This window comes from Hippocampus zosterae, chromosome 13 (genome assembly GCF_025434085.1).
Source record: "Hippocampus zosterae strain Florida chromosome 13, ASM2543408v3, whole genome shotgun sequence".
NCBI lineage: Eukaryota > Metazoa > Chordata > Actinopteri > Syngnathiformes > Syngnathidae > Hippocampus > Hippocampus zosterae.
In genome coordinates, this window is record NC_067463.1 from 22,117,317 (window position 1) to 22,144,327 (window position 27,011).

At 44.2% G+C, this 27,011-nt stretch overlaps 6 protein-coding genes and 2 long non-coding RNA genes across 12 annotated transcripts; 4 read left to right on the forward strand and 4 right to left on the reverse strand.

The window, feature by feature from the left end:
- Window positions 1–27: 27 nt before the first annotated feature.
- Window positions 28–1,801, reverse strand: LOC127613576 (uncharacterized). The gene is made up of 4 exons (XR_007966230.1): window positions 1,318–1,801; window positions 646–660; window positions 537–572; window positions 28–60 (listed from the first exon to the last, which is right to left on the reverse strand). It is a non-coding gene; the product is annotated as an uncharacterized LOC127613576 (long non-coding RNA).
- Window positions 1,802–3,129: 1,328 nt separating this feature from the next.
- On the reverse strand, window positions 3,130–9,315 carry yju2b (YJU2 splicing factor homolog B). 4 transcript variants are annotated; one of them, XM_052084656.1, is made up of 10 exons: window positions 9,184–9,315; window positions 7,467–7,519; window positions 7,338–7,391; window positions 7,165–7,247; window positions 6,865–6,920; window positions 6,717–6,777; window positions 6,433–6,575; window positions 6,077–6,249; window positions 5,391–5,529; window positions 3,130–4,216 (listed from the first exon to the last, which is right to left on the reverse strand). In XM_052084656.1, the coding sequence occupies exons 2-10, from the start codon at window positions 7,467–7,469 to the stop codon at window positions 3,933–3,935; spliced, it is 996 nt and encodes a 331-aa protein (XP_051940616.1). In that variant the 5' UTR covers window positions 7,470–7,519; window positions 9,184–9,315; the 3' UTR covers window positions 3,130–3,932. The 4 variants fall into 4 exon arrangements, with proteins under 4 accessions (XP_051940616.1, XP_051940615.1, XP_051940614.1 ...); XM_052084655.1 differs by lacking the exon at window positions 9,184–9,315 and adding an exon at window positions 8,688–8,789; XM_052084654.1 differs by lacking the exon at window positions 9,184–9,315 and adding an exon at window positions 8,117–8,459.
- Window positions 6,468–6,832, forward strand: LOC127613582 (uncharacterized). The gene is made up of 2 exons (XR_007966239.1): window positions 6,468–6,603; window positions 6,672–6,832. It is a non-coding gene; the product is annotated as an uncharacterized LOC127613582 (long non-coding RNA).
- Window positions 8,827–10,433, forward strand: LOC127613553 (transcription factor IIIA-like). Its single transcript, XM_052084651.1, has 2 exons — window positions 8,827–9,564; window positions 9,842–10,433. Exons 1-2 carry the CDS (start codon window positions 9,091–9,093, stop codon window positions 10,403–10,405), a joined length of 1,038 nt encoding a protein of 345 aa, XP_051940611.1. The 5' UTR covers window positions 8,827–9,090; the 3' UTR covers window positions 10,406–10,433.
- Window positions 10,434–10,698: 265 nt separating this feature from the next.
- wdr83 (WD repeat domain containing 83) lies at window positions 10,699–14,108 on the reverse strand. 2 transcript variants are annotated; one of them, XM_052084660.1, is made up of 10 exons: window positions 14,056–14,108; window positions 13,354–13,471; window positions 13,148–13,268; window positions 12,930–13,035; window positions 12,801–12,849; window positions 12,601–12,727; window positions 12,452–12,519; window positions 12,261–12,369; window positions 11,993–12,183; window positions 11,209–11,293 (listed from the first exon to the last, which is right to left on the reverse strand). In XM_052084660.1, exons 2-9 carry the CDS (start codon window positions 13,454–13,456, stop codon window positions 12,042–12,044), a joined length of 825 nt encoding a protein of 274 aa, XP_051940620.1. In that variant the 5' UTR covers window positions 13,457–13,471; window positions 14,056–14,108; the 3' UTR covers window positions 11,209–11,293; window positions 11,993–12,041. The 2 variants fall into 2 exon arrangements, with proteins under 2 accessions (XP_051940619.1, XP_051940620.1); XM_052084659.1 differs by lacking the exons at window positions 11,209–11,293; window positions 14,056–14,108 and adding an exon at window positions 10,699–10,919 and having other exon boundaries at window positions 12,069–12,183; window positions 13,354–13,475.
- Window positions 14,109–14,259: 151 nt separating this feature from the next.
- Window positions 14,260–15,427, forward strand: wdr83os (WD repeat domain 83 opposite strand). Its single transcript, XM_052084679.1, has 4 exons — window positions 14,260–14,452; window positions 14,641–14,746; window positions 14,982–15,079; window positions 15,207–15,427. Exons 1-4 carry the CDS (start codon window positions 14,403–14,405, stop codon window positions 15,271–15,273), a joined length of 321 nt encoding a protein of 106 aa, XP_051940639.1. The 5' UTR covers window positions 14,260–14,402; the 3' UTR covers window positions 15,274–15,427.
- Window positions 15,428–15,931: 504 nt separating this feature from the next.
- LOC127613561 (syntaxin-10) lies at window positions 15,932–21,634 on the reverse strand. Its single transcript, XM_052084662.1, has 9 exons — window positions 21,481–21,634; window positions 20,935–21,010; window positions 20,675–20,768; window positions 19,607–19,701; window positions 19,443–19,505; window positions 19,238–19,339; window positions 17,898–18,004; window positions 17,068–17,162; window positions 15,932–16,988 (listed from the first exon to the last, which is right to left on the reverse strand). Exons 1-9 carry the CDS (start codon window positions 21,513–21,515, stop codon window positions 16,912–16,914), a joined length of 744 nt encoding a protein of 247 aa, XP_051940622.1. The 5' UTR covers window positions 21,516–21,634; the 3' UTR covers window positions 15,932–16,911.
- Window positions 21,635–24,958: 3,324 nt separating this feature from the next.
- On the forward strand, window positions 24,959–26,158 carry ier2b (immediate early response 2b). The gene has a single exon (XM_052084672.1). The coding sequence runs from the start codon at window positions 25,160–25,162 to the stop codon at window positions 25,706–25,708; it is 549 nt and encodes a 182-aa protein (XP_051940632.1). The 5' UTR covers window positions 24,959–25,159; the 3' UTR covers window positions 25,709–26,158.
- The last annotated feature ends 853 nt before the right edge of the window (window positions 26,159–27,011 follow it).

Genomic DNA, 27,011 nt, shown 5'->3' on the forward strand with positions numbered 1-27,011 from the left:
GTGTATATGTAGATGTTTCATCTGTACCTTGGAGCAGCCACTTGTTTGGGCTTCAACAACCTGAAATGGAAACTGACTTGTTAGCATCCCCCTCCCCCAAAAAAGAACACAAAACACACTTCTCCATTCAATTTTGTGCATTGACGTGATGATGTCTTCACTTTCAAACGTGGCCTCAAAAAGCCCGCATATGTGGGTTCAGATTTCAGACAATCTTTTTGAGGTGCCATCAGGCTTCGTTTTTTTTAAAAATGATCCTGAAGAGGTCACATTTGAAGGACAATTTCACAGAGGATGTGCCTTTGCGCTGCTTCATGATGTCATTGATCTTGATCTTGGCCTTCCAGTGAAATGATGACAATCAAGGACAAATATGGCCTCCGTCGGACGCAGTTGCTCGATTGGATGCCATCAACTGGTCATTTCAATTGCATTTGCATGATGCAATTTTTTTTTTTCAATTTGCTGTCGAGGGCCATTTTTTTTTCTATATCATTTCATTGAAATGACCAAAGGACGTAAGTGCGGTCACTTACCCGATCTTTTGTAAGATGCGTCGCGGGTTGAGAGCCCTGCACAGGAAATTCAACAATTACAAAATGGTGCCCTCGCCGCCAACCTGATACTTTCATCGTCAAAACTTACTTGGATAGTTTTTTCCTGCAAAAGGTGCACAGGCAGATTTAGTCAGGGACAACACATTGAGTCAAGTGTCGGCCAGGGGGCGGGCGGTGCATTTGGTAGGGCGGGACTCCGCGACCACATCGATTGTTGGAACAAACGGACATCATCTCAACCGTTTCGGGGCGACAACAAAGTCACCCCGTGTTCAAGGTAGCCGTGTATTTTATTTAAACTGGTAAATCTTTTTTTGTTTTTTAAAGTAGAGTGAAATTCATTTTCCACGTTTAAAAAAATGTCAAACTGTACATAAGTCACTGTAAATAATGTTTTTAATTTACTTTACATCATATCATGTACAGTATGTATATTTAACATTATTTATTTTCATCAATAATCGGTTCACTGGTTGTAAATAACTAAAAAAGATAAAAAATAGTAAAAAATTTAGACTCATTTTATCAAATAATTGGTTCACAAATTAAAAATATAAAATGTTATGACGGATTTTACACCATTCCCCCCCCCCCCCCGCCCACTCTAAATAATAAAATGAGTAATTCGGTAATACAATTTCACGGAACACATTTTTGCAAGAAGGTAAAAAAGGAGCTCAGCCAGCGCGTCGGAGAATGTTTTGAGCTTTGCTAGCCGTGACCGCTCACCGCTGGCATTAGCGTTAGCGTGTTAGCTCACCTTAAGCTGCCCCGTGCGGCGACGGCGCACAGGAGGCAGAGCAGGATCGTCCAACGAAGAAACTTGCGTCCACCCATGGCGACTTGAGTGGAATGTGAACACACCAGGTTGGCGACTCGGCTAGTATAGCCGACCCAGACGCCCCCCCTCCCCAACCCCCCACCCACATTACCACACAAGAGGCGGGAAAAATGGGGCAAGTTTGGTCAACAAAATGATGGACTTTGATTCCGGTGGTGAACTAATCGTGTTTGTTTTTTTTGCCCGAGACCTCAGTTCAGGGAGAATCAGAGAATGAGCTTGTTGGTTGGATGATTTTGCCCGACGTTCAGTCCAAAAAGAAGAGATGGGCCGTCACATATTATTATTTATGATTATTTGAGAGGAGGCATTTTTTTTTCTTATGGTGGGAAAATGGAGGCCTCTATTTGGGTTGAGGCGTGTATTTATTTGAGGCAGGGGTCTATTTTATGTTATTTTTAAGTTATTGTATGTTCAAGTTGTTGCCTTCTACCAGTGAGGTAAGAAACGTTTAAAAAAAAGTATTGGGGGGAGGCATTGTTTACTTGAAGGGGGGACAATTGCAGTGGTCTTTAATTAAATGTGTGTAAGTGTGTTTCTACAACGTATTGATTTAAGATGATATATTTATTTAGTTATATAAGAGCGGAGCTTTTTTTTTTTTTTTCGACAGAAAAATGAAGACATTTTGAGGTAAGGTGTTTAGTTAACTCATTCAGTACCAGCCAATTCTGGACCAAAAGTCTGAAAAGACGTTTAAAAACGTCTTTGGGAGTGAGTGAGTCAATCAAAGGGCCAGTGGAATGGCAGTCAGTTATTATTTGAAAAAAAAAGTTTGCGTATGGATGAAGATTTGGGGGAAAAAAGTCAACAAAGCTTTTGACTAATTTCTATTTGGAAATCCAAACACGGAAAGCGCAACGCAACGCGACTCAACAACAAAAGCAGAAAGTACCGAACACAGTTACACAATTGTGACTTTTCCGTTTGCACAAGCTGGACATTTTGCTTTCATGGTTTATCGGTAAATTGATTTTTTTTTTCCCCCTTTAAAGTGCAAGATTGAAAGGCACACAAAATTAAAAAATACATTTTCTCATTCATATATTTGAATGGGTCGGTTGAAAGTGGGAATCTTTTGATTTAGAGCTCAATTTGAATTCCGAGGAGATGTTTTGGTACACACGTGGTATTATCAAAAGAAAAATGAAAAGAAAACAAGAAAAACAAAAAACAAACAAAACAGCCACAAAAAAATGTCCATTTTTGCAGCTCAATTGTCAGTTTGACCAGTAAATAAAGCAATATTTACTTTGTCATGAAAACGGGCCGTTAGGTTAAACATTGACAATAAAATGTTTAAAAAAAAAAAAGGGGTGACATTAAGTTCTATGACTTGATGTTACGTTCATTTTTTTGGGAGGGGGGTGCATTTCCCCAGTGTGGGACGAATAAAGGATATCTTATCTTATTTACATGTGCAAATGATATTTTTATATACACCTGTTAAATAGCCTTTTTATGACATATTTTACATTGTGAAATTGTCATTCTTAAAATACATCAATAAAAACAATTTTTCAATGAACCAGTCCCTGCGAAGGAGCGAAACCAATGCACCAAAAAAAAAAAAAAAAAAAACTATTTTAATTGATAATTGATCCCTCCATTTTATAATTGGCAATAGATCTCATTTTAATTCATCAAAGAATTATTTAATAAAATAAAAATCTGAAGTGTATATACTTGCAATTTGGCATTCATTAATTAATCATAATTAATTATAATTAATTTTCTCAGAAAACCTTGCTTATTTCATATTTTTTTTTAAGTTGATTCCCAGCTTACTCACATTTTTCAGGTACAGTCAAACCTCGGTTTTTGTCCATAATCCGTTCCAGAAGTCTGCTGGAAAACCAAAATGGTTCCAAAACCTAAACCACGCTCTTTTTTTAAATAAAAAAGTTTACTGAAAACGTCTGCTCACTACGGAAGTGATGCTTCCTCGTGTAAGGAAGGCGAGAGGAGTCAAATGGTACATTCAAGTGCGCTCAGTTTGTTTGAGAATCGAAATGTGTTCGTCATCCGAGGCATAAAAAAATTGAACTTTTTGGTTGAAAACCGAATCGGTTGAGAACCGAGACGTTCGAAAACCGAGGTTTGACTGTATTTTCTTTGTTGATAAAATTATAAGAGGGTCACTTAGCCATATATTTTTGCAACTCAATATATTAAGATGTAAAATTGCATATTTTACTCAAATCTTTCATCGGGTTATGGAACTAAAGACACCGAAGACTGTCACGTGGCAAATAATTTTCTGACCTTTATTTTACATGGCGGACACTCAATTAGATACACCGCATCCAATGCCAACTACACTCAATTTGTCATTTCCTGTAAGTTTTTTTTTTTTTAAAATAGTACACGGTGGTCCATTTCAGCTTCCTGGAAGTCCCCCCCCCCCCCATTAAAAGGCAATGGGAGCAAAAGTTATCAGGCCGTCCTGTTTGCACTGAGGCGTCACCACCAAGGGAACGCTGGGGAATTCCCGCAGCCTGTCGGAAAGGCGTCCCGAAATAAGTCAACGCGGTTCACTTGCCGTGGTCCGAGTCCGAGTCGCTGTAGTTGGGCACCAGGGAGCTGGAACTCGCGTCCCGCTCCATAGTTCCGACTTCCGGCGCCGACTCCTGCGTGTCCGACTTCCTGCGGATGAGGGGGGTCGGCGAGGGGCCCAGCGCTTTGGCCACGGCCGCCTCTTTGCCCTGCAGGCCCAGCTTGTGGAGCAGCCCCCCGGGGGTGGTTGCGGTGGAGGCGGCGCCAAACCAGGAGCGTGAGGAGATCTCTTGCCGTTTGCTGCGTTGCCTGTCCTCGTATGCTGAGTGGGACCACACAGAGGTTCGGCTCAAAAATAAAACAAAAAACGCTCCGTTGTGACGGAGGCCTTTTGGGCATTTTGTGGGAAAACTTCCCACAAAGTTTCCATTCTTCAGGTGTTTGCCGTAGCGAAATGGGCAAATGCAAAATGAATAACGTCAAATCAGTTTGAAATTAGGAGAATGCTCATCTGGCTCCACATCGAGAGGAGCCAGATGAGGTGGCTTGGGCATCTGATTCGGATGCCTCCTGAGCGCCTCCCCGGTGAGGTGTTCCGGGCATGTCCCACCGGGAGGAGACCCCGAGGAAGACCCAGGACACGCTGGAGAGACTATGTCACCCAGCTGGCCTGGGAACGCCTCGGGATCCCCCGGGGAGAGCTGGAAGAAGTAGCTAGGGAGAGGGAAGTCTGGGCTTCCCTGCTAAAGCTGTTGCCCTCGCGACCCGGCCCCGGATAAGCGGTAGATGATGGATGGATGGATGGATGGATGGACAGTTTGAAATGTGACCGTTACAGGGGCGAAAACGTAAACAGGGTACATGGAAACCAGGTTCCCCCCTACTTTATTCATTGATCAGCCCACCTTCCGTTATTTTTATTTTTATTTTATTTTGAAAATCCAGTTGAGAAAACCGATGATGTCACTCGCTGGAGATTGCCGAAGCAAAGCACTTTTGTTGTTGCGCACGTTGCTAAAATAAGTTTGAAAGTTACTCCAAAGATGGCCGGCCAAATTTACTTCACAGCAGACCTTTAAGTTAGAAGAACAGGGTTAAAAAAATTGGAGAAAGCCATTATATTAGGAGAATGCTAATTTTTAAAAAAAACATTAAAATCTGCTGTTTTATTGCTTTGCGCCATCTCAGGGTTAAAAAATAGGAGAAAGCCATTATATTAGGAGAATACTCCTTTAAAAAAAAAAATCCCCACAAAAATCTGCTGTTTTATTGCTTTGGCGCCATCTTGTGGCCTCTTGCTGCCATCACTTCGTAAAGCCATAACCTGGCCGACCGCAGCCATGTTGTGGCATCACTCTGCACTTTCTCAAGTATTTTTGTTGTCTGCAAGAGGCCTCGGGGTCCTTATACTGGACTGGATTTCGCATTTGACATTGAAGGAGCTCCGGTAAAAGGGCTCCGTGCAACTTCCCGTGAAGATTTGGGGAAAAACTCACAGTGTGGCGTCTGGTAGCTGAGCAGCGCGGCAAGCCTCTTGTCCTGCTCGCGTTCGGGCAGCAGCGGAATGCTCAGGTTGGTCCTCGCCCTCACCGCGTTATCCTTCTCCTCCTTCTCCACCTTCTCCTTCTTTTCAATCTGAAGCGGAGCAAGACGGTCGTACTCTAACTTTCCTGTCACTTGCCCCACCTTTTTTTTTTTTTTGCGCACCAGAATTTGACAAGCGAGCTTCCGATGCCTACATTTGGCATCGCATGGTAATATTTACTGCCGAGAGGCGGAAATATGAATGAATGGGCAATTTTTAAGCCAAACAATGTCTCTAAACTATTAATCGATGATCAAATCGATCAATAAATTTGATAGGAGAATGCTCATATTAAGAAGAAAAAAAAATCTGCCATTTTATTTTTCGATCAATTTCATCATCATTGCTCCTCAAATAAACCGATTACGAGTGAATGACTAGTTTGGTGAGAAAATGGGCGAAAATATTCATGACCGCTTTCTAAAGTGAAAGCCCAAGTTTGCAAATGTTTGCTTTTGAATCGGCAAAAAAAAAAAATCATCAGTACGTTTCCATGGAGGGACTACAGAAATCCGAGGATATTAACTTTTGCCCCGCCCCTTAAAGCCACACATCCAACACAGCAATTCCGCTGGATGAACCGGAGGCGGTTCTTACCCTGAACTTCCTGCGCAAGGCGCTGTTGAGCTGAAAATCGTCCTTCCATGCGGCCTGGTGGTCCTGCAGCTCCACGAGTGAAGGCAGAGCCTTGTTGAGCTTCTCCTTGTCCTTCCCGCCGTGGTCCAGCTTGAACATGGCGTCGGTCTCCAGCTTCTCCTTCTCTTCTCGCTCTGGCGGACACACACACGTTTAGTTTCCTCTTTCTTTCCATTTTTACTTCCTCCTTCCATCTTTCTATCCTCTTCCCCTCGCTCTCCCCATCCCAGCTCTCTGTCGTCCCTCCTTCCTGCCGTCCCTCCTCGCACCGGTATTCCGTCCACACGCTCACAACACGTAAAGTGTCACTCAAATACCGGTGGTGAGTATCTGCTCATTTTCGGCCATGTCCCATCGCTCCTCCTTCCTGCTGGCGCCGCTGACGATGACGTAGTCGCAGGCGGCCGGATCCGTCTGCATCTCGATGTGGTTGACGCACAGGTGGCATTTCATACGGAACCTGCCAAGAAGCCGGATTGAAATTTTCGGTTACAATTAAGATTAAGATATATTTTATTTGTCCCACACTGGGGAGATTTACAGCTTCCAGCAGCAGAAAAAATTGCGGCCCGCACCGCCCGCACTCCTCGTTCGCCCTCACCTGTATATTGGCGTGGTGAAATAGTTGCCCACTTTCTTCTTCTCCGCATTGTACCGGACGCCTGAGCGACAAAAACGATGAACTGTGAGAATGACGAGAGGGTACATATTCGGGGGTGGGGTGGGGGGGGGTGTCATACAATACGTACCCATGCCAATGTGGTTCTTGCAGCCGTCACACCAAATGTTGTACGGCATTTCAAACCTGTGCACACACAAAATCCCAAAATAGGTGCATACCTTTTTAAGAAAAAAAAAATCCTACTTTTATAATGATAAAAGAATACAATGTAACATTTTATTCATTTCAAAGGAAAGAAAATATTACTTAACAAGGATAACGCCACACTATCATGAGAATAAAGTCTTAATATTGCCAGAATTGTCTCTTGGCAATAACAATGCGTGATCGTTTATTGTTCAAATAACGCCTTCATTTGTGTACGAACCTGATGATGAGGATGCCTTGGGACAGCTTCCGGGCCCGCTCTCGCAGGGCGTGTGTTTTGTGGTAGCCATTGAGAGAGCCATGCTGGTGACAAGAAACAAACAAATGATCCACATGTTACACTAGGGAGAAAAAATAAAATAAAATAAAACAAAACACGACCATCTTACACACCTTAGCCGGATCGAAGTCCGGCGGATAGTACTTGTTTGTTCCTTTTCGTTCTCCCTGAAAGACAACATAAGAGTTTGTTGTGTTGGATAACAACAACGATGCTTGACTGTTGTGTGATGCTCATCTCACCATCTTGGCAACGAGACCTCTGCACAGGTCACAGAGTCACTCTATGTTTGGAGCTAAAGAATAAAATACATGTGATTAATAGTGAACCACAAGGTGCCTAGAAAGGAACTCTGGGGTGCACCTCTCAGGACAACCCAAAATTAACGTATGCCTTTTAGGGACAGCGGTTACTACAGCGGACAGCTTATCATTTGATCAATACAATACTGATTTATATAGCCGGTTACAGGTTATCATTATTTGAGCATAAAAGGGTTAATAAGATTACGGGAACAGGTTTAATGCAATTATCGGGTGACTACTTAGTGTTTTCCAATTTGGGTATAGCTGTGATATGGTAATATTTGACCATTATTACTTGGCAGCTCGGTAACTCAGAATAATGTAACGGCGGCATTAAATGCTTACCTTGATTAGATGTGTAGTGTATGACGGAAACAACAGTGTTATTTAAACATAATGCAAAACAAACAAAACGTTTTGACTGGCATGTAACATCAACCCAGCGAGCAGCGAGCCAAGATGCTAACTCATGTCTCGACGTGATTATGACCCAAATGCGATCTTGTTTCCCAGCCTCACGCCGACTTGTATGACTCGTTTGTGTGTAGCTTTAAGGCTTAAGCTTGATAACAACTTCGAATACTTACAAATGTTGCACAGGCTGGCGACGACAAGTATTCCCCGGAGATTTTGTGTAGTACTGGAGAGTTTAGCCGCTAACTAGCTATAGCTATCTTAAGCAAACGACGAAGTGTCCCAGTTAAAACAAAAACGGACAGCTTTACTGGCGTGGAGGTACTTTTCATATTACGACTACGTTCAAATCCACTAAGGTACATGCCAATCGTCTAGAAATGCGAACGTTTTGTGGAAACGGTGTTTGCCGTAAATTGTGCACTGTCGCAAATGTGAACACCCGAAACGGTGAAATCTCGCGCTTTACATGATTTAATTTGATATATGATGTGGTGATTTATTACAACTGATCACAGGCAAGAGTTCATTTTAAATATAATAATAATAATTTCAGGATGTTGTTTTGACGACACTGTAAACTGCTGTGTGTACTTCAGAAATTCCGCGCGTTTTCAAAACAGGACATTCGTGCGCTCTCAACAAATAGAGTACACTTTGGTGGTTTCTATGGAGGTGATTTTGGTGATCGTTAAAATATCGAGGTAACTTTTAGTTATAGTCATGCTGTAAAATAATACATTCGTAGACTTCCAGTCGCCGTAAATTGACGTTAATTGTCGCAACTAACGAGTTTATGAAAAAAAAAGTAGTGTACATTTGTTCGATCCATTCATTATCTAATCGAAACCGGTTATCCTCACGACTGAGCCGCCCCCAAAACTTTTTAGGGTTTAGTTAGGGTAGTAGGTAGTGTATCGATAAAATTACCGAGATCATTAGGGACTCGATTTGGTTGTAGATATGTTTAACGTGGATGGCCTCTCCCTCACAAAACATTTCTGGTTGGTAATTTTTATAGGATCTGACGTCACACCTAACAACAGAGGATTGTGGGAAGATATGGCGTCCGGCTTGACAACATGTGACAGCTGCGGAAGAACGCTGCTGTGGTCTGTGTAAAGGTAAAGGCTTCGAGGGCTTAACGATGGAGGGAGACGCGCCGCCGCACAAGCGCTTCATCTGCTCATTCCCGCCGTGCGCGGCGGCCTACGACAAGCAATGGAAGCTGGACGCCCACCTGTGCTCGCACACCGGCATCAGGCCACACGCGTGTCCGCAAGACGGCTGCGCCAAGTCCTTCTGCACCCCGTACCACTTGGCCCGCCACCAGCTCACCCACAGCGACCTGCGTCCCTTCCCGTGCTCGGCGGAAAATTGCAAGGAAGCCTTCAGGACCAACGCGAGCCGCGCGCGGCACTTTGCCCGCGCGCACGCCGCCACGGCAGAGAGCAAGCGCTACGCGTGCACGGCGGACGGCTGCGGTGCCCTTTTCAAGAAGCACCGGCAGCTCAAGGCGCACATGAGCGAACGCCACACGCATTTACCTGCCTACGCCTGCCCGCACGACGGCTGCCCCATGCGCTTCAACTTCCCGAGCCGCCTCAAGCGACACCTCAAGGTCAGTGGTGAGATGGAACAAACCCCCGCTTTTCGCGGCCCGGAAAACAAATACCGGATATCAATCTTAATGAAATGAAGCGCCACAACTCGCTTCAAAATAGTACCTCAGACCCAAGATGGCACGAGCACAAGACCTGGTGGTTTGGGGTTCACTGTTGTTTCATCATTATCCGTGTTTTAAACATATTGACACTTTTTTAAACATATTGACACTTTTTTAAAGTATTTCTTGCCACATTCAGAGTTCTAATATTAACACAAGTATCTTGTGCAAGGTTCACCAAGGCTATCCCTGCAACCACTCCGGCTGCACCTTCAGAGGTTCCACCTGGACCGAGTTCGTGAGGCACCGCAAGGAGCAGCACCAAACGCAAGTGTTATGTCAGGAATGCGGCAAGGCTTTTCGCGACTCCTGGTTCCTGGAGCAGCATCAGCGCGTCCACGCCGACACGCGGCTGGTGTACCGGTGCCCGCGCGACGACTGCGACCGCTCCTTCACCACCACCTTCAACCTGCAGAGCCACTTGCGGTCCTTTCACGACGGGTTGCGACCTTTCGCCTGCGAGCATCCGGGATGCAGCCGGACCTTCGCCATGAAGCAGAGTCTGCTGCGGCACGGGGTCGTACACGACCCGCAGCGGAAGAAGATGGCGCGGCCCAAGAGGTCACTGCCGTCCCGGTTGAGTGGATGCAGTGACAAGATGGCGAAAGAGAAGATGGCAGAGACGCAAAAGCCCCCCGGGCCGGTGGAGTTGGTCCATCTCTTGCAGGACACATCGCTGCTGGGTGAGCCACCTCAGGACCTGTCGGCGGCGTTGACGTCACCGCTCACAATTTAGATGAACCATTTATTAAATAAAAAAAATCATGAATACATCAATGTCATGTTTTGTATGCACTCTAAAAACTTCATCCACGTTTTGAGCTTGTTTCGGCTGTCGCTGTTGTGAAATTGCTATTTAAATAAAAATGTATTTTGTTTATACTGGATTATTTTTTTTTTTGCGTTCACTAACTAACATGGAATGTTTATCCTTTTTTTTCGCCAGCTAAAGATTGCATTTGAGCATCTGGCTAAAACATGAAAAGTCCACGAGGCTCGTTCGTTGTGGTTCATTTTCGCAGTACCGGTAATTCTATTTTACGACGATCAGTGCAAATATCCAGTTGCGTTGAAGATGTCAATCACGTTGGAATGGCGTCGGCGTCCCCCCCCCCGTCGGGATCTTCTGGCTCGGCCGCCCAAAATTGCACGCGGCCCTCGCTGGCTGTAAGGAGTCGCGGCTGCGTAGGATGGAAGGACAAAGACTGGACCACCGCTTTGCCCACAGGAAGCTTCAGTGACAAACAACCCTGTTACACACACACACACACAAATATGAACAGAGAATCAAAGTCCACAGGTGACAAGTTTACCGGATAACATGCTGATATGAACATGTGCACTGTCTGAGGAAAAAAACATGGCACGTTGCTAAACATTTGCACTAGCTAACATGATGTTTAGCACTTTAACGTGATGTGTGTGTTGTTTTTTTAATCGTCTTCATTGGCTAAACAGGGTTTGTTGAAAAAATACCATCTTTGTGGTTTTGTACATGAATTTGCATGTGTCTTGGCTGATGCCGTTTCTTAGGATGTCCTTCACATTTTTACTGGCCATTTTTGTGCTCACTAGCATGCGGATTGCCTAGCGCGGATTTCTCACCTTTACGACATGCTTAACCCTTGTGTGCTCCAAATTAAAAAGGCCTTAAGTTATGCATTTTACAATTTTTGTAATGATGTATTTTGTGTTATAAAAACATTTTTTTTTCCAAACACCCAAAATGTTCAGAGGCATCTGTGCTATCCATACATATATAGTTTTTATTAGTTCTTTGGGATTTTTTATTCTTTATTTTTTGCAAAAGGAAAAAAAAATCGGGTCTGGAGGTCCCAACCAAGCCCTACTAACAATCCCGACCGGACGTGTTCGTGTAAAATGCATCGGTTTGAAGCCTCCTGCAAAAAGGCAAACTCATTTGCGATCCTCTGGCGCCATCTAAAGTTGCAAAATTGGAATGACCTCAACCCAACAATGTGGCATGCTTACGTCTGTCCAAGCGAAAACAAAGCGATTGACGTAAAAATCGCGTGAAATGCATGTTTGCACATTAGGTTTACGATGCATTCAAAAATATGAATTATAATGGGTCTCTCTGGTGCAAAATATGTAAATGGTGAAGATTAAGGTATCAAAACGTTTTTTTATTATTGCTGCAATGCCTGAGAATTATCAGCTGGTGACGTCATGAAATTTAGGCCATTTTAGAACCCCCCCCCCATACGTTTCAGCTCTCTCGTGTTTTTCTGAATGCCTTTACCTTTGATTCAAAGACATCATTTGACATTTATCGCAAGCGGTGGACTACGAGGGTTAAAACCCCTCAAAAGAAGCACCGACAGTGTCACATTTGTCACGTTCTAACGTTTCTAAATAGCTACGGTTTTGTTACGAACCTCTACCAGGTCCCAGAAGTAGACGTGTCCGTCCTCGGAGCAGCTTAGGACGTGAGTGTCTTTGCAGGACAGACAGCATTCCAGCTTGTATCCCTTCATCTTGTGTCCCGTGTACCTGCCGCACAAAACGTACAACTCGAGAGAGAGCGCCGACCCTCAGCGAGACTCTTTTCAAAGATGGCCGCCACTCACTCTCCCAGCATTTCTCCCGTACTCTTATCCAGTAGTCTAACCGTGGAGTCCAGGCTGGAGCTGAGCGTGCACTGGCCATCCTGACTGAAGCATACGCAGGTGATGGGACCTGGACCAAAAACAAAACCACACACACATACTGACGCAAGAATCAACAAAACAACAACACCACAATAACAAAGCTGTCTGACTGTTGAGGAAGTCCACGTGGAGCTCCCCCATCCTCAGGTCGTAACGTCTTACTCGGCCATCCACAGACCTAAACGCAATCAACAATCATATTGTCATTTAGCACACTGCCTTTCAAAATAAAAGTGAGTGGGGGGCTGAGGGGACCAACCCGGTAAGCAGCTCGTATTTGGACACCTTCAGACTACTGACGCTGTCTCGGGCCTCATCCAGAATTTGGATAGGCTCATTCTTGCGGGACCTGGTGTCCCAGCAGCGCACCGTCCCATCCAAGGAGCCTGGACCAGATGGGAAGCTCCATTTAAACAGCACTCCTTGTTTTTTTATTTTATTTTATTTTTTTAAGCCTACCCGACAGGATGACCGTGGCCTCTTCGTTGAACTGCACACAGTTGACTCTCTGCGTGGAAGGAAAATGATGAAAACCAAATGTGAAAGGAGACCAAGAGAAGAAGAGGGGGAAGAGAGGCGCAGACGGACCGCGGCGTGTCCTCGAAGTTTGCGAGCCACCTGACCCGTGGCCACGTCCCACAGGATCACCGTCTTGTCGGAACTGCACGAGCAAATGTTGCTGTTGTCAAATGACCTGCACGCACGACAAAAAGGCCCAAAATTAGTCAAATGGTCAAAAAATGGCTCACTCGATTTGAGAACGTTATTTTGCGCCATGACACCACATTTGACGTTTTCACGCTCACCCGTCGGCGTCCAGCACCTCGTATCCGTGGCCGCTGTAGGTCTTGAGCAGTGTCCCTCGGCTGCCGCTCCACAGTTTCATAGACTTGTCGCCGCCGCAGGAGATCACGTACTGGCCATCCACTGACAGCGCCCCCCCCAAAATATAAATAGAAGCACGTGATGCTGGTGTAGTCAGAACGAAATCTTTTGCAGGTTCCATTCTCACCGTTGAAGCGCACTGCTCTGACGGCTCCTTGTTGACACTCGATGGTTCGGAGAAGATGTTGAGGAAGCTGAGGGGTCTGAGGTTTGGGGAGGGGAAACGACATGGTGCCTTCAACGTCCTGGGTGGATAAATTAAAAAAAAAAAAAACAAAGTGTCAAATTGCAGTGTTAAAAGTTTTCAAAAAGTGACAATAGTCAATTGGTGTATTCTTAGGGGTAGAGTTTGGGTACAATGGAGTCCACAGTCGTCATTTCACATATGTGGAAGAAAAAAAGATATTACAAAACCAAGTCCTTTTTTGGGGGGGGGGGGGGGGTCCTAATCTCACCATTTTAAAAATTTGAACAATGATGCAACTACTGTAGAATCTTAAAATTATTTTGAGTCAGGGAAAAGTCCTCTTATTTTTATATTTTTGAACAACGGTCATTTTCTTGCATCCAGTGTTATTCTAGTCTAGGGAAAAATACAAAACGAGAATCGTCATTTTTTTTCTATCTTAGAACCTTTTGCAATATTACTTTTGATTCCAAATATATACTTGGCATAATTTAGTAACTTCAGTCCCAGAAATGTCTGCCATGTAGCCCCTGAAAGTGCACTTGTAGCTCTCCAGTACTTGTCATACATTCGTCGCTGCCAAATGCTTTTAAAACGGTTTGAATGAATTTGCAGGCAAACAATTATTTAGAATGTACTTACTCAAAAGTCGTGACTTAGAACGAATTTTGAAGCGTAGATTTACAGTGTTTATCTCCTTGTCACCCTACTTCTGCCGTTGGAGAGGAACTATGACGACGTCATTTCCGCTATGACACGCTGTGCTTCGTCGGTTAATTAAGGTTTTTCAAAATAAAAGGTTGTGAACCCCGTTTCCTTCCAGTCTTTGACTCCGCTCGTCGTGATTGGTTTTATTTTGAAGAGCGAAGGAAACACCGTCTAACTCTCCACCTAAAGTCCATCCAGTCATGTACGATGAAATGAGTAACAATTACTGTAAAACTTCATAAAACATTTTTCACCGAAAAGGCAATTTTATTGTAACTACAATGTCCTCGAATAACATGGCGGATCCCAGGAGACAAAACAAGATATTACGGTGAGTTTTTTTTAAATTTTTTTGTAGGCTTTCGCAACCAGCCTGCTAGCTAAAAATGCTAACTGTGGTTAACCGAGCTCGTCCTAAAGTGATTAGCTGTCAGCAGACGTCATTTTGGAAATCGAATGTCACCTAAAATCCATATGTCCCGACGTGCACATGAAGACATTCTTCAATGCCTGTGCCAGGTACAAGCCCCCCACCACGGAGACCAATCCCACACTGGAGGACCCCACTCCGGACTACATGAACCTGCTGGGCATGATTTTCAGCATGTGTGGACTCATGCTCAAGGTGACACAAATGCATGCAGACAAACAAGGACGCGCGAAGTACATACATGAAAACAACTTTCACGTTCACACACAGGATCCTGGTTAAGCATCAGAATAAATGAGAGCAGACTTGACTTGGCATTTCACTAGCCTGAAGCTGTGGTTCTCGAGGTTTTAGATGTTTCCCTCCTCCAAGACACGATTGCAATCCCTGCAATAGCCAATGAAATGTCATTTTTGTTTGAACCTGGCAGCTGAAGTGGTGCGCCTGGATCGCCGTCTACTGCTCCTTCATCAGCTTCGCCAACTCCAGAAGCTCTGAGGACACCAAGCAGATGATGAGCAGCTTTATGTGAGCGTTGTTCTTTTTGGAGAATGACCTTCTTTCTTCTGATTGTCGAAAACTTACCCCACAACTCTATGACAAGTCGCATCTGCCCCGTTTGCTGATGAGATAACGTCCCGGTTTTGGTGTGCAGGTTGTCCATCTCGGCTGTGGTCATGTCATATCTTCAGAACCCTCAGCCCATGTCGCCGCCATGGTAACCGAGAGGAGAGGTGGCCACCAAGCCAGATCGGACACAAACCGTACATGAAGTCAACGAAACAGAGCCAAGAGGGCCGCCCAATTCATTTTAATCATTTTTTTTTATGTTTTGCTACTTAATGCAAATGAATAAAAAAGTTGGGATACAAAAAAGGTTGTGCTTGTGGCTTGATCAAACTGGCAATTACTAATTTAACTAAATAGAAACTGGGTTTAAGGTTTCAAGTTAGGGTGTCAAATTGGGGTTCTGGTTTTGAACCCGGATTAGGGTTTTATTAGGGTTCCAAACCAGGGTTAATATTTCAGGTTTGTGTTTCATGTTAAGATAGGGTTCTACTTTCAAGCTCCAGTTGGTCTTTAAAGCCATGGTAAATGTTTAAGAGTAGGGTTTAAGATATAGTTTAGAGTTTCCAGACAGGTTAAGTCCTTTCAAGCTTCGGTTAGAGTTTCAACAACATTTAGGGTTTCAGGCTAGATTAATGGTATCAGTACAGGGTTTCAAGCCAATATTTCTATTAAGGTTTCAAGACTTGATTCAGTTTTCTCTGAGGTTTCAAATGGGGGTTACAGGTTCCAATTATGCAATTCAAGTCGGGTTTCAAACCCGAGTTGGGCTTTAAAAAAAAAAATCATTAAAGCAAAGTGCAGAAACGTGACGATGCTCACAACGTTTTATTTTCGATCCAACATTTAAAACATTAAAAATCGTCAAAATGGTATCATGTAAAATAAAAAAAAAGATTAAATACATTTTGCCACTTGATGCATATGATTGTTGACAGCTGATCTTCAACAAAAAAGACTGAAATGTTTTCGTACAACATGCAACACCGTCTTATCTATTATTATTCTTCACGCTGAACGAAATGGCAGTAACAACGGCCCCCAGTAGGGGGAGCGCTGAGCTTTTTGGACATTTGGACATTCTGCCCAGCAACAAGGACGCAGCAACGTAAAAAATGTAAAAAAAATAGACTAAAGGCATCCAGGGTGGGCAAAAAAATATCTATATCTCCCACCTACACTTTCACACTGTTTTTTTTCACAACAATCAATAATAACCATCACAAGCATACCGTTCTTAAAGATTCTTGAATTCAAATGAGGTGCCACTTTCGAGAGACCCTTTGCACTGCCCCATTCTGAGGAATGGCTTTGTTGTACTCCTTTAACATTGATGATTCTCAAAACATTACAAGTTTTCTCGTAATTTAACAATTTTTCGCTCAGAAAAGAAGGTGTTCAAAATACTATGGCGTTCTTCCAAAATTTATTTTATTCTCGAAAGGTTTCAATTTTTTTTCTTCCACAGAGTATTTTTTTTAATGTGAAAATGTGTTTGCCAATATTTAGACATTTGTTTGAAATTTGTTGACTTTTTTGCTGGTATACAAAAAAAAAAAAAGACGAGCTTAGTCTCAACCTTGAACTTCCTGAGGTGGCGTGTGGCGCTTTCCTACCAGAGCGCCCTCTGCTGATCGAAGCCACAACCTGACTGCGCCACATGCGTTCGATTCCTACCGGATAGCTCGAGCCGGCGTACTTTTCCCTTCTTCGGGCCCAGGGGTAAAGAAAAAAAATTGGCCGGTCCTTTGTGGGTCCCGCGTGTCAATCAGAGTTTGGGAGTCGCGCCGGCATCAGAGGGCGAAGAAGAGGATGAGGACGACAATCATGATGGAGACCAGCACGGCGATAGCGCACCACTGCCGCCGACCTGCCACACAACACAGGCAGCTGTCAAAAGCCGTCCGTCCGTGTGTGTGTGTGTGTGTGTGTGTGCGTGCGTTACGTACTGCTGGTCATGTGCGAGACCTTCTCCATCTTTTTGAGCACAGAGTCCATACGTGATGACGTCTGGTCCATCTCGTCGGCAAAGTCCCCCAACATGCTGGAAGGACAAGTGAAGATGAAAACAAATATGTATCCAGTATATATATTACATTGATACAAACAGTGCGAGCAGGCTAGCCCGTGAGTAGGGAAAATCTGCATAATTGGCGGCCGTTTTACTAACGTGGTGGTTTGATTTGAAAGTGGAACCATTTGATCCGGTTCCACTCAGTAGGATTACGATTGGATATGGTCGGGCTCAGTTCGAGGGGGGGGATGACGTCATTATTTTTTTTGTTGCCATTTCCGCCCAAAAATATGTGTAATATTGCTGTAATATTATTATTTTTTGTTGTTGTAAAATGACAATGCTATTCTTACATTTTGCTGAGGAAATATTGTTTTGGACCATGCTGACGTACGCCCCAACCGAACAGGGAACACAAAATATGGCCGACTCGGACCAGCGAAAGTGAAGGAGTGCCACACAAAATATGGCGGACTCGGACCAGCGAAAGTGAAGGAGTGCCACACAAAATATGGCGGACTCGGACCAGCGAAAGTGAAGAAGTGCCAGTTGTGGTGGGTTGATTCTGACTAGTAAATGAGGATGTTTTCCGGGGTGGGGCGCTTCTACCGAAATATGGGGAAAGGATACGGGTAATGGTGTTGCCTTTCTGACTTGGGGGGGGCAGGGGCAGCATTTTTGGAAGGAGGTCCCCCACCAAAAAAAAAAAAAAAAAAGATGGAGTAGGAGTGTACATTTTGAGCGGCATTGCCGAGTTGGACTCACACAGCCTGTTCGTCCAGTTCGTCACCGATACGTCCCGACATGTCTTTGAGGACCCGGATGCTTCCGGAAACAAGCTCCAGATGATCATCCTGCTCCTGCATAATCAGCTATATACACACACACACGCACACACACACACACCAACTTTCAGCCCTTTTCAAATGTTCCAGTTCATGGCTTTGGAATGCATTAAGAAAAAAAAAATAAAAAAATATTCCAAAAATGCTTATGTAACGGAAGGTGAGTTGAGAGAGAGCGGTGAGGCTGCAAGGGGTTTTCCACATTAAAACACTTTCAAGAATGATGTCATGGAAAAAAAAAGAGGAACAAAAAAAAAAAGGTGTCACCGGGCAGTTTTTACACCGCAAGGGTCACTCAAGTTTTTTTAGCAAGTCTTGCAAGATGAAAAAATGTATTCCTGTCAAAACAAGGCCGAGACATTTCAAACCGTGTCGTTTTAGGGCTGCATCATGAAATGATTATTATTAGAATTTTTTTTATCATAATATCGATCGTGTTCCTGATTGAATGAGTGCTTTATTGCAATAACATTTGCAACTTTTTGCTCCTGAATTGCACTGTTGTTATAACCTCAATTTTGGTAGAATTATTACAACTTTTTCCAAGAAAATGCCCATTTAATAAATCTAGTAATTTTTTTTTTAACTTTGAGTCCTTGCACCAACTTACATTTTCCAAATGTAATTCAGAAATTTTTTTTTTATTGCAATGTTAAAATCTTCCCCCACGATCTCATTCGCTCAATGTTTTACCAGTTTTGTAAAAAATCTTTTTCCATCTCTCGCAATTTTATGATCAATGAATGTTATCACTTGACTCCTCATAATACAATGTCTTTTTGAAACATTATAAAATCATAATTTTTCCCACAATGACATATTCCCCTCCCGCGAGTAAGATGACATTTTCTCAAAAAAATTTGGACTTGCGTCAAAAATATGGATTTCTTTTCTGCGCTGACTCAAAACTGATTTTCTTTCTTTTTATGATTTTCTTTCACAAAAACTATTTTGATAGCCCGATGTTTTCTTCTCGGTGAGTTTTCTTTGTGCCAAATTATGTCAATACTGATTTTTTTCCCCTTGTAATATTGTGACTTCTATTCTCGAAAAATAACACTCGGACTTATTTTCTTTTTGGGAAAAGTTGGACAAAAAAAACATTGGGAATTTCCTTTTCTTTTCTAAAAAAAAAAAAAAATCAAAGTGTCTTGTCTTGTCATTGTTTTGACCTTTTCTGACAACGAAAACAAAATTATAACAATATAATAACATAAATACAACTTTTCCTAGTTTTTTTTTTGGGTGTGCCCGTCTTACCTGCTGCTGTTCCTGCTGCTCTTGGATGTATCTGGAATTGGCGGACACCAGGTGGGCATCCAGTTGCGTGGAGCGGTCCGACGCCGACGGAGCGAACGACGCCTGGAACCGATGAACAATAACATTTCGAAATCATAATAATGAGCATAATAAGACCGACGTACGTGTCCGTATGTCATCTGGCTTCGGTACTCGTCTGTCCAACCTGCTTGTTTTTTTTCTCTGCCTGAGCCGCAGCCGATGGACTCGACAATTGATCCTTCATCTCCTACTCACAAGCAAGGAAATAATAACAGATTTTTGATTAATAATCAGATTTGTTTGTGGGGGCGGGGGGGAGCCGGTTTGGAGGGCGGTTGTTGATTTGACCTGTACGGACTTCCTGGTCTTCTCCACGAAATCCCTCCTCTCCTGAAGCTCCTCATCGCCCAGGCGGAACTTCCCCGGGTTTGACTCCACGATACCTGCGCCGCACGCTCAGGAAGGAAATGAGCTACCAATTGTCCCCCCCGTCGCTATGGTGACCATCTAATCGTCAAAGCAGTGATTTGAAAGACTGATTAAAGACTTTCTCCTGACAAAATTAACATTTGACAGTACCGCTAAATCAGATTCGCCTTCTTGTGAGGTTTTTTTTTGGGGGGGCCCAATCTGAAAAATATACTCTCATAAATGTACATTTTTTGGGGGGTGGGGGGTTATCATATTCAAAAACTTCTGCATTCAACTCCGTATTCTTGTAAAATTGTGATTTTTGTGTGAGTGTCATGGCTTGACTTTCTCGCAATATTATGAATTAATTTTTGAAGTGTAAGATTTTGCTGATTTTTTTTGGGTGCAATTTCATGTTAGTATCCTCATCAAATGAAATACTATACTTGTGATACTCTTTTTTGCTTTCGGTCTCTGCAATATTGTGACTGACGTTAGTGAGGCAAAACTTTTTTTTCCTCCACTTTTAATCTACAAAAAAAAATTGTGTGTAATTTGTCGTGTAAACAAATGGTTTTTTTTCTCTTTTGTTTTCCCCACGCAAAATTCTAAACTCATTCTTATTGAATGTTTTTCTTCCAGTCATAACAGTACAACTTGATATTGGGACTGCGTCTCACGATGTTACAATTATTCTCTTCAAATCACGATTTTTCTCCCTTGTGCTCTTCATTGTAATGTGCTTTTTCACCAAAATAGTTTGTGGCAGTCATGACTTTATCAACTTTTTCTCCCAAACATTAAACTTTTATTCTCTTAAAACTGAACTATTTTCCTTGTGATCCGAGTTGCTTCTGCAAAACGACGACGACGCCGCTTTCTCGCGCCTTACTGGGAACAACTCCTATTATTGACATTGCTTTGGGGCCTGACAAATTCCTGGAAGCGCACAAAGCTGGTGTTTGTTTTGCCAACATGACACGTGGCGCCGTTGATGGAGGATACTGATGGTCTCGCTCAGGTCCTCCAGGTCCCAGTCGATGGCTCGCAGACAGTTGCGCAACTCGTTGGTGCTCCAATCCAGCTCATCACGACTCACCTGAATTGTAATATCCTCATTATTTATCAATTAGCATCAATGCCAACTTCATGCTAGCGTGTGTGTGCTATGAATGTGGTATTAACTTTAGTGTTTCCAATGCTTTATCAAACATGGTGTGAATAATTTGTTATCAATGCTAAGAACATGCTAATACTTAGCTCACCTGAGTTCCATCTTGTAGAAGCTCCTCCCACCTGTCAAACAGGCTGCGTGCCCGCGCCGTGGCCTTCTGTACCTCCCTGCGCGCGCGCGCGCGCACACACACACACACACACACACGTTTGTCCAACATTACGTCACTTGCTTCATTTTAGAACACTTTTTTTAAACACCGACAAATCCAAACTAAGGCACAAGCTAACTTTCTATCGTAAATTAGCAACTTCTCGTTAAGTGTCCAAAAATAGAGAAAAGAAACCGTTTTTCTGGTCCACAAATAACTCGGCAGATGAAACAAAAGCAAATATGGGGCGCGGAAGTGACTTTGTTTGACCAATGTAAACAGAAAAAGCCCCGCACGGACAATCACTGCAGGACTGGGCGACAGCATTGGAGGCTAGTCAGCGATTGCTAGGCGCCCAGTTCTATTCGCTGGAGTAAACTGTGTTTTCTACTTCCTCAGCGACTCGCCGAGTGACACGCGTGTCGAACGTGTACTTGCACAGTGTGTTCCTTGAGTTCTAAATGTTGTTCTGTTGAGTTTTCTCACCCTTTCACGACGAAAAACGGGTCCTCCAGCGACATGCTGCTAGTTCCGGGTGCGTCACCCCGTCGCGCATGCGCATTGGACGTGATGAGGCGTTAAAATTCATTGTGCGCTTTGGACACCTTTTTACGTGTCGATGAATGTCTCTGGTATTCATTGAGTAGCGTATTTAATATGTATATATTCTACTTTGTATTGACTTCTGGGAAGGATTGTCAAAGTCTAATTTAGCGGGCAGTAGACGCAAAAAGTCACCATGGCCACACATTCGCGTAAAACTGCATGTGACTCCGCTCTGTCCCTGAAAGCAACATCTGACCAGACAGAGACAGACTTCCCAGCCTCGTGTCCGGCCCACCCATCTGTGGCCCCAACCATTCGTGTTCCGTACCACCCTTCCCTCCCTCCCTCCTTTCTTCCTTCCTTCCTTTCTTGTCCTCATCCTGTTTCCTCCTCCTCCCCCCGTCCCATCCTGGCTTGTGAGAATTTACAGGCCCCTTCGTCACCCCAGTCACTGCTCATGGTGTGTAGTTTAGTTAAGGCTGCCTATGATAGACAGACAGACAGACAGACAGACAGACAGACAGACAGACAGACAGACACTTGAGCCTATGCCAGGCTCTCTTCGGGCGATAGGCGAGAGACACCCTGAATTGGTCGCCAGCCAATTGCAGGCCACACAGACAAACAACCATTCGCCCTCACGATCGCACTTAAGGACAATTTTGGAGTGCCCGATCAACCTGCCATGCATGTTTTTAGAATGTGGGAGGCAACCTGGGGAAAACCCCACACAGGCTGACGTGCTAACCAGTCGACCACCGCGCCGCCCTACAAGCAGAAACCTTTGCGGCAAATTAATTTAGCTCCAGAAAAAAATCTCAACGTTCCAAACCGCACAAAGAATTCCTTCTTATCCTTGACAACCAAAGGCGTGAATTCTGAATCATTCCTCGCCCCACAAACGTTCTTGTTGGTACAAGCCAGATAACATTTGGGCTGCTTTGTTTGTCTGTGAAACGCGCTGCCGCGGAGGAACAAAAAAATAAATAAAGATAAAAACAAGTGAAGAAAAAAAAAATAAGGCGCTCGGAGTGCGCACTTAACGCTTTATAAATAGACCCGCTGACACTCTTGGTGTCTCCAAGTGTTCCTTGTATGGATTACCTACTTTCCGGTGTCAAAGATCAGCAGCGTCATGCAGCTTACCCTTGTTGCATTATAAGCGGCTTTACACACAAACCGCACAACACCAAAAACAAACGAAATGCAAACGAGCAAAACAAAAAAACAGCGCACTTTCATGCCGATGCAATAAGTGGAATGGTTGTTTAGTTTTGCAGCTGAGCACGCGTGACAATCCAAGAAATGCAATAAAGTGCGATTACAAGTCATTTGTGCAAACTACTCTATTCTACACCATCGCATTCGGTGAACTTAAAGTGATGGTACGGCCAAGGACACACACAAACATTCCTTGCCAACCATTCGGCCTCAAGCAGAGGCAATGCTACAACACACGCACACACACACAGTGTTGCCATGGTGACGAGCCGGGCGCCCGCCCAAAGCGAGGTCACGGCGACTCGTTTTCTGGGAAGCTAACAAGCGCTTTTCTGCATTCAAAAGTAAGAATTGCGTTGACAGAATGTGGAAAATTGGAAAATCTATATTTACATTGTTAAGTACAATTCACAAATGGGAAAAACAAATGTCATGGAAAAATTTATCAACAAAAAAATAAAATAAAAGCCGAGGCAGCGAAGAAAAATAAGCGTGTAAAAATGAATAATGACACCCAAAAATATAATTCACAATAAAACAAACAAATTATACTGTTGAAAGATAAAACGAAGAGAGCAACAATAAACAGAACAATAAACATCTAAAAGAAAATAACTGAAAACAAATCATGAAATGTAAAAATAACATCTACAACATCTGGAAAAAAAATTATATCAATAAAGAACAAACAAAAATCACCCCCCCCCCCGCCCGGCAACACGGATAAAAACAAACAAACAATGAGATTGGAAATTTCAATTACAAAATAAGTTTGAAGAATGAAAAACATATAATTGACTAATATAAAAAACTACGATTATGATGTTTACGATGATGCACTTTCAAGGGGGGGGGTCTACAATTACATGGAATAATATTCTAATTAGCATTATCCCGATACGATCCAAGTTGCTTGAAAATAATTTGGCCCTACAATAGCACCAAGCAAGTACAAAATAGCTCGGCTTTAGGTGACGGTCCGAATGCTCCGGGTGAGTTTACACAACACGTGTTGCGGTGGCTTGTATTAGCGTGTCTATTTTTAGCATACATACCAAAATACAACGATAGGAGTAGCTACGTCTGGAAAGGAAGACTGTAAACTAGCGTGCTGCATTTGGGTGACATAACAAAGTTGATCGATCGATACTTTTGGGCTCATATTGAATCCTTTTTGACATTTGACAGCAAAATACAAACATTTTTAATACTTTGGGGGGTTTTTTTGTATGACTGTCTGTGGTGTAATTGTGTACAGCATGACGATAGAGTCGCGGGGCGACTACGTCATGAGGGTGCGTCGAGAGCGGAAGACGAGAGAGTGACTAGAGAGAGAGAGAGAGAATACACGCTTCGGGAAAGCTCAATAAAAGTTATGCACGTTAACACGACAGCTGGACTCACGTGTGCCTGACTTGATAACACGACACTGTCCATCCAAACATTTCTATACGTAACCTGGTAACCTTGGTAACCTTGTTTACAACGGCCGTCGCACCATATATGGTGCTCTGGTGACGTTACCACAGCTGGTGAGGGAGGAGGAAGCCAGAGGAGTACTGGAGAGGTGGGGGGAGGGGTGGTGACGTCAACGCTTTTCCACTTCGCGTATTCCCCCCGCCCCTCTGCACAACCACGACGGGACTTTACAACCGGATAGGCCATATATGGCAGGGTAGTGACGTCGTGAGTCATATGTGCGCCCGAGAGAAACTCCCGTGAAATTTGAGACGCCACCACCCCGCCTTTCTTACTTCCTCACCCACACGCAAATTCTCCGAGCTGCCGAGTAACCAGAAGATAAACACGTGACATCATTCAGCGAAACTATCCTTCGGATCCCTGCTCAAAGTATTCTAAAAAATATTCAACCTCAGCCTCCCATCGTTTTCGTGCGAAAACAGCTTTGACTAGATTATTTAATGTTTTTTTTTACATGTCATTTAATCATCACTAACCTGAAAATAACACAACTGTTTTGGCGATTATAACTTAAAAATCTTTCGAGGCGAAATGCGTTCCTAAAGCGCAATGCGGAAAGAGAAGTTCAAAGTCGAGAAGGATGAGAATTCGGGCTAGACAGAACAGATGGTGTGTGTGTGTGCGCGCGTGCATGCGTTTGTGTGTGGCAGGTGTGGGCGGGGCCTGTTTTGTCACCGCCTGAGGAATTCGGCGTGACGTCACAGAGTAGATAAATTGTCTCCCTGCCTCTCACGCTCTCAACTCCGCGCCGTCGTGAACGTGAAGAAGGTTCGTTTTACAGAAATAAAAAGAACCGATAACGAAACTTTTGAAAGTTAACTTTTTGTTGTTGTTTTCGTAAGTCGTCGGTCGAGCTCGTTTTGTGTAAGGGGGAAAAAAAACAACAACAAGGAAGTAACGTAAGGTCAAGGAAACGATGAGTGACACAACAACGGAGACAACAATGGAGGTGAATACGGAGGCCCGGCGGATTCTTGCCGTGTCCATAAGCAAGCTGTACGCGTCCCGGAGCCAGCGAGGCGGCCTGAGACTCCATCGAAGCCTCCTCCTCTCCCTGGTCATGCGCTCCGCCCGGGACATCTATCACTCGTCGGTGCCACCGGCCGAACCCATGGACACGAGCCCGGAGGAACCGGCTGAGCTCGACCTGGAGTCGGGGCCCGAGCCGGACGAGACCTCCTCCGCCGAGTTGAGCCTGACAGCGCGGGGAGGTGCGCACCGGGAGGAAGAGGAAGAGGGAGAACCCGCCGAGGACAAAGAGAACCAGAGCCCGACGAGGTGCTCGAGGAAGCGGCGGGGGAAGACGTCGGTGGCGCCGCACTTCCTCCCTAGTAAGCGGGCGAGGCTGGAGCCCGGGGAGGAGCGACACGCCGCGCTGCCACCACAGCCGCCGGTCGGCTGCCGAATCGGCCCCGTCGAGTCCCTCACCTCGCTCTCCCTGAACCGGGTCATACCGGCCTGCTGAGAGGTGCGAGACGCGGAGGCTCCACGGGACATGGAGCGCTGTTTTCCCTACACTTTGGAAGCGGCCTGGAGGCCACGTCGACGCTCTCGGGACAGGAATGATCCCCGGCCGGCCCGAGTGGAGAGAAGCTCCCCGGGCGAGGGGGGGCCCTGCGTGGAGGAGCTTCGGTTCGGGTCGAACGAGCGACCACTTACTTTCCGGCTGAGTCACACGAACACACCGTGGACCCGCCAGGACACGCAGTGACTCATAACAGAAATGAGGTGTTTACCCAACACACTCGAATGTACGCTGCTGCTGTGGACCAACAACATGGTGCTTAAAAAAAAAAAAAAGATGCGATTTGCATCTTTGTGTGTATTTCAATGAATGTCCAAATGACGTCATATACCTCATCTGTAAAGCTGCTCTTTTTTTGTGGTGTTAATAAATGAGTTTTCAAGTGAACAAGTCAGCGCCTCTGTGGTGGTGATTGTTGCCCAGACAGGAAGTTGCCAATGTGGGTCAATCCTCCAGTGTGTCCACCATAAAACAGGCTTTGCTAATCTAACACATACACACGCACACACACAAAGTCACTCCACTTCCTGTGGATTACAACAAAATTGTGAATCACATCCTCCAGGCGTGATTCAACACCCACACACTAGCGCGACACATCATTACAAACACCTTCCAATGAGAGCCAATGAAAAAGAAAAGGTGTTTGTAATATTTGAGGAAGCTGAAAGTCAGCAACATGCTAGTGAATTAATAACTAACCCTAACATCTTTGTACATTACTCAAGATCAGTCGGTTTTCTTAATAGTCCCTCAATTGTATTAGAGGACTGGGTGAAAATTGCAGCTGGTCAAGCGATTATTCAAGGAAGTTTGTTATTTCAGAAGGAATGTCTCAAAGTGGCCCTTGGCGTTAATTACTAGTCCCTGAGAAGTACCTGGTAGTACTTGAAAGCATTGGCTGGAGCGGCATTTCGGACCTGCGCCTTCACTGGGGACTTTAGTAATCTACACAAGAAAAGAAAAATGTACAGAAATGCAAAATAACTTGCATATGAGACAAAGGCCTTTCACATATTTGAGGATGAATACCGTTTTTACTAAAGCAAGAAATAGCTTAGCTTTATTTTCCAATACATCACCTCCAGCCAACTCCAAACGTCGACACTAAAATATAGCAGGTCACAATCAATGTTTATGAAATAATATGGGAAAAAAAATCCCCATCAAATCTCAAAAACAAAATACACTACTCACCAGAGAGGGCGCACCTTCGCTCTTGCCTGTTAGCGGAAGCTAGCTA

Coding starts and splice junctions, on each gene's coding strand:
- yju2b (XM_052084656.1), bottom strand. Junction 6,921..7,164: donor CAAGGCATCCTCATCATCAG/GTTCGTACACAA, acceptor GTGTGTGCACAG/GTTTGAAATGCCGTACAACA. Junction 5,530..6,076: donor CCTTGCGCAGGAAGTTCAGG/GTAAGAACCGCC, acceptor GCTCCGCTTCAG/ATTGAAAAGAAGGAGAAGGT.
- LOC127613553 (XM_052084651.1), top strand. CDS start 9,091: ATGGAGGGAGACGCGCCGCCGCACAAGCGCTTCATCTGCTCATTCCCG. Junction 9,565..9,841: donor GCCTCAAGCGACACCTCAAG/GTCAGTGGTGAG, acceptor ATCTTGTGCAAG/GTTCACCAAGGCTATCCCTG.
- wdr83 (XM_052084659.1), bottom strand. CDS start 13,456: ATGTCGTTTCCCCTCCCCAAACCTCAGACCCCTCAGCTTCCTCAACAT. Junction 13,036..13,147: donor GAGGTGCTGGACGCCGACGG/GTGAGCGTGAAA, acceptor TCGTGCGTGCAG/GTCATTTGACAACAGCAACA. Junction 10,920..12,068: donor ACTTCTGGGACCTGGTAGAG/GTTCGTAACAAA, acceptor TGTGTGTAACAG/GGTTGTTTGTCACTGAAGCT.
- wdr83os (XM_052084679.1), top strand. CDS start 14,403: ATGTCCTCGAATAACATGGCGGATCCCAGGAGACAAAACAAGATATTA. Junction 14,453..14,640: donor AGACAAAACAAGATATTACG/GTGAGTTTTTTT, acceptor TGCCTGTGCCAG/GTACAAGCCCCCCACCACGG. Junction 14,747..14,981: donor TGTGTGGACTCATGCTCAAG/GTGACACAAATG, acceptor TGAACCTGGCAG/CTGAAGTGGTGCGCCTGGAT.
- LOC127613561 (XM_052084662.1), bottom strand. CDS start 21,515: ATGTCGCTGGAGGACCCGTTTTTCGTCGTGAAAGG. Junction 19,506..19,606: donor AGACCAGGAAGTCCGTACAG/GTCAAATCAACA, acceptor GCTTGTGAGTAG/GAGATGAAGGATCAATTGTC. Junction 19,340..19,442: donor CAGAGAAAAAAAACAAGCAG/GTTGGACAGACG, acceptor CATCGGTTCCAG/GCGTCGTTCGCTCCGTCGGC.
- ier2b (XM_052084672.1), top strand. CDS start 25,160: ATGAGTGACACAACAACGGAGACAACAATGGAGGTGAATACGGAGGCC.